Genomic DNA, 4274 nt, shown 5'->3' on the forward strand with positions numbered 1-4274 from the left:
CCTATACACACATACATATATATAAATATACATATATACATTTTATTAAAACCAAATGAATGAGTCCTGGTGTCACAATGTGGGTTAATGTGCTAGACTGCAAAGTTAGTTTGAACCATAAGGTCTTCAGTTCAAGCTCAGCAACTGCTCCTCTTAAACCCTATACAGGGTCACTATGGGTTAGAACTGATGTAATGGCACTTTACAACATCATATATGTATATATAAAATATAAATCATTTTGTGTTTTGTTCCACATTTTCTCCTACTCTGTCTGGGACCTTTCATGTGATCCCTTTCAGAGAGACTGGTAGTGGTAGCTACCAGTCTACCACTCTTCTAATGTCCTTCATAGCATTTTTGTCTCTGATACTAGGAAAACTGCATTTAGATGTGATGCCTTTCCAGTCTGAAACAGTTATTCAGTCATTCTGTCATTCATGACCACTGATGTATTAAGAATACAGGGCTTATACTACTTTGTTTTCCTCTCAGTCCCCAAATTAATTGAGGGAAGGAAATTTCTTTTTGTAATTGATTTCCAGTTTTATGTACACCCCCAAATTAAGAGTATCATGAGTTATTTTAACTACCAACAACCTCTTCCTTTTCTAGTTGTTACATCACTTTCCAGTAAATTATTTTGCTTGCTTTTGAACTCTAGTAAATTAAATCATATATGACTCAGCCCTCTGTATCTATGAGTCCTACATCCATGGACTCAGCCAACCTTGGATGCAACACATTAGCATAGAGGGGTGGCTCCTAAAAAGTCATTCAGTGGGCAAAACAATTCCTCAGAGGCTAAGAGGATGTAGAAATTTTACATAATAACCTTTACATTGTATTACCTGGAGATGATTTTAAGTATATGGGAGGATATGCATAGGCTATTGCAAATACTATATACACTATTTTATATAAGGGACTTGTGCAGCCATGAACTGTTCTCCTGTAGATATTGAAAGCTGCATGTATTCTTTAGGATTTAGAGTCTTTAACATTATTGAGATTTCTCCCTATTATAACTCAGTTAATTGATATATAGTATATTCCATGACATTAATTTATGACAGGTAAATTTTATCATTTCACTGTAATTAAATCATCATTTCAGGTACCATTTGATTACTTATTCATTTATTTGGATTAGTTATGTAAATGTCTTGACCTTTCTTGATGTACTAGCTTCATTGCATAATGCTTGACCCTTATACTGCATTAGTGCTTCTTTTCTTAACAAAGTGGCAGCCCATTTCTTACTAAAAGTTTTTAGAGAGTCATATTCTTCTGGTGTGTCAGTATTTTTTTTATTGTCAGCTTACTGTATACTAGCAATGCTTTTCATTTAAATCTGCTGTGAAATCAATATGACTATATTTTTGTTCTTTTAGCCCTGGTTTCCTGAGGTTTGTGAAAGTTTTATGTGGCATGTCTTCAGATGAAAGGAAAGCATTCCTACAGTTTACAACTGGCTGTTCAACTCTGCCCCCAGGTGGACTGGCTAACCTCCATCCCAGGCTCACTGTTGTACGCAAGGTATAAAGCAGCTGTTGTTGTTGTTAAGTACCGTGGAGTCGATTCCTACTCATAGTGACCCTGTACGGGGTTTCCGAGGCTGTAACTCGTTACGGGAGCAGAAAGCCTCATCTTTCTCCTGCAGAACCGCTGGTAGTTTCAAACTGCTGACCTCGAGGTTAGCAGCGCGACTCATAACCACTATGATACCAGAGCTCCTTAATTACTATTTGTTGTTGTTGTTAAGTACCATGGAGTTGGTTCCGACTCATAGTGACCCTGCACAGGGTTTCTGAGGCTCCAAATCTTTATGGGAGCAGAAAGGCTCATCTTTCTCCCGCGGAAACGCTGTTAGTCTTGAACTGCCGACCTTGAGGTTAGCAGCCTGATTCGTAACCACAACGCTACCAGACCTCCTTAATTACTATATTGTTGTTAAGTACAGTGGAGTTGGTTCCGACTCATAGTGACCCTGTACAGGGTTTCTGAGGCTGTAAGTCTTTATGGGAGCAGAAAGCCTCATCTTTCTCCCGCAGAACTGTTGGTAGTGTCGAACTGCCAACCTTAAGGTTAGCAGTAACCACTACGCTACCAGAGGTCCTTACAAAACATCTAGCTAACGGGAAATCCATACAGCATTTGGCTATTTAAGAATTAAAAGAAGTATTTACAATCATGATGTTTTGTTATTTTCATTTTTATAGGTTGATGCTACTGATGCAAGCTATCCATCAGTGAATACTTGTGTGCATTATCTTAAGTTGCCTGAATATTCTTCTGAGGAGATCATGAGAGAGCGCCTGCTAGCTGCTACCATGGAGAAAGGTTTTCATCTCAATTGATCTTTGAAGTGCAATGAAGACATCAGAGACTTTTGAAATACTAGTGAAGCCTCTCCTATTTGTGTGCAGAGAAGTATATGATCCTCCATGCCGATGACACTTGCCTTTTTTCCACCTTTAAGGCTTTATGAATGTGGATTAAGTTTGTTAGCTGCTAATGACAAAACAAATCCTTTACCCAGCCAGCAAGTATATAGCACAGAACACTGTGTGTTGTTACAAGGGCTTATGTGACTGGAATATGGTGGTCCTACTTAACTGTTCCAAAGAGCAGCTTCTCAGATCTTCAGTGTTCACTGGTACATTTCTAACAGTGTATTTGTGTAAAGTTTGTCATTTCATACTCCATACACTACAGTTGCCATCACTGATCCCTGTTTTGCTGGCTTTTTAAGCTACTTGGTCAAAAATCCTGCTTCCTTAAAACCCAAGAGAGTTAATGAACATCTCAAGCATTTTCTTTTCCTTTTTAATGATGCCTGCACTATCAGAGTATTCTAGTATTCTCTCATTTGTTTGGCATATAATCATGCACAGCCTTTTTATTTCTTTGAGGTGGGAGTATGTTTTTATTTCCTAAATGCCATACTTATAAAGATCAAGTTCTTAAGTGTGTTTGTGCAGCTCAAAAATAAAGATATATTAAGTGGGAGGAGAAAACAACACTGGTCTTAGGTGCAAGGCACACTTAATGCAAGGTTTTCTTTTGGTTGTATTTTCTTTGTATATTATAAACATTTATTTAACTTGTTGCAGTTTGAAGTAAAAATTTTCCAAATGTATGCTCAACAATAATCATTAAAATGTTTGCAGCGTACAAAATTGCGTCATGTGACTATTTCACTGCCACTCATCACCTAAGAGCTTATTAACCAGATACTTTTTTAATTTTGACTTACTAAGATTTGACTTTCTGAAATTATCACATGAAATGTATTTTTCTATAATTAGTACATTCATTGAAAGTAGAAGGTTCAGAAGAAATATATGTTTCATGCTTAATTGTGATCCAACTGTTGTGTTTAGTCTTAAAATGTTCATCAGCGGGAAACAGCCAAGTTATCTGTATTACTGTTATAAGCACCAGATCCACTGCTTACCATTGTATCTGCAGGATATGTAAGTCTAAGATCCAGCTGGATTTTTTAATGTTATTTTAATGTGAAAGAAACAATCAGGAAATTGCTATTTCCTGAGTTTGAAGAAGGGCTGTATTTACACATTTTCCAAATTCCTTTGGTTACCATATATGTGCATATAGGTGAAAGAAATGTCATCATACCTGATTTAGCCAGTTGGCTTTCTTAGGAGCCAAAGCATGTTTTGAAATTGCCCATTATTTACCTGTTTAAGAGGTATGTTCCCTTTCTACATTAGAAGAGTTAACTCCCACTACAATCAATGATTTGAGTACTGTTTTTATTTGCTGCATGAGAATGTTGTGACTTTGTAATCAGGGGCAGCATTTAAATATTTCACTTCATTGTCAGCTTCACAGTTCTCTGTGAGAAAAAGTTAAAATAAAAAATAGTCGTATTGAAATGTATGACCTATGCTTTAATCAAAAAATAGTGGTGTTGGTTTTTCTCAAATCAACTCATGGATGTATGACTAATGTTAGCATCAAAATCCAGTTTACATGTTGAAGTATTGCCATTGTTAAAGTCTCTAAAATATTTGTCAGTAGCCAGCTTGAACATCCATGGATTTAAAAACTAGCCTAGCACAGGGGTTGGCAAACTAGCCTATTACCTGGTTTTGTATGGCCCATGAGCTAAGCTAAATGTGATTTTAAAATGTTTTAAACAGTTGAAAAATATTTCTTGATGTGTGAAAATAAAATGAAATTTAAATTTCAATGTCCACAAATAAATTTTTACTAGAACAGCCAAGGTTATTAATTTTTATATTAAT

The 4274-nt window shown here is 36.1% G+C and overlaps 1 protein-coding gene across 1 annotated transcript in view; it reads left to right on the forward strand.

Moving 5' to 3' along the window:
- The window catches only part of HECTD1 (HECT domain containing E3 ubiquitin protein ligase 1), a 117540-nt gene extending 114363 nt beyond the window's left edge, over window positions 1-3177 (forward strand). Inside the window, exons 41-42 of the mRNA XM_006835365.1 lie at window positions 1395-1539; window positions 2223-3177. Coding sequence (XP_006835428.1) covers window positions 1395-1539; window positions 2223-2360 — 283 coding nt within the window. The 3' untranslated portion in view covers window positions 2361-3177. The remainder of the gene's footprint in view (window positions 1-1394; window positions 1540-2222) is intronic.
- The last annotated feature ends 1097 nt before the right edge of the window (window positions 3178-4274 follow it).

This window comes from Chrysochloris asiatica, unplaced genomic scaffold, assembly GCF_000296735.1.
Source record: "Chrysochloris asiatica unplaced genomic scaffold, ChrAsi1.0 scaffold00017, whole genome shotgun sequence".
In the NCBI taxonomy this organism is placed as follows: Eukaryota; Metazoa; Chordata; class Mammalia; order Afrosoricida; family Chrysochloridae; genus Chrysochloris; species Chrysochloris asiatica.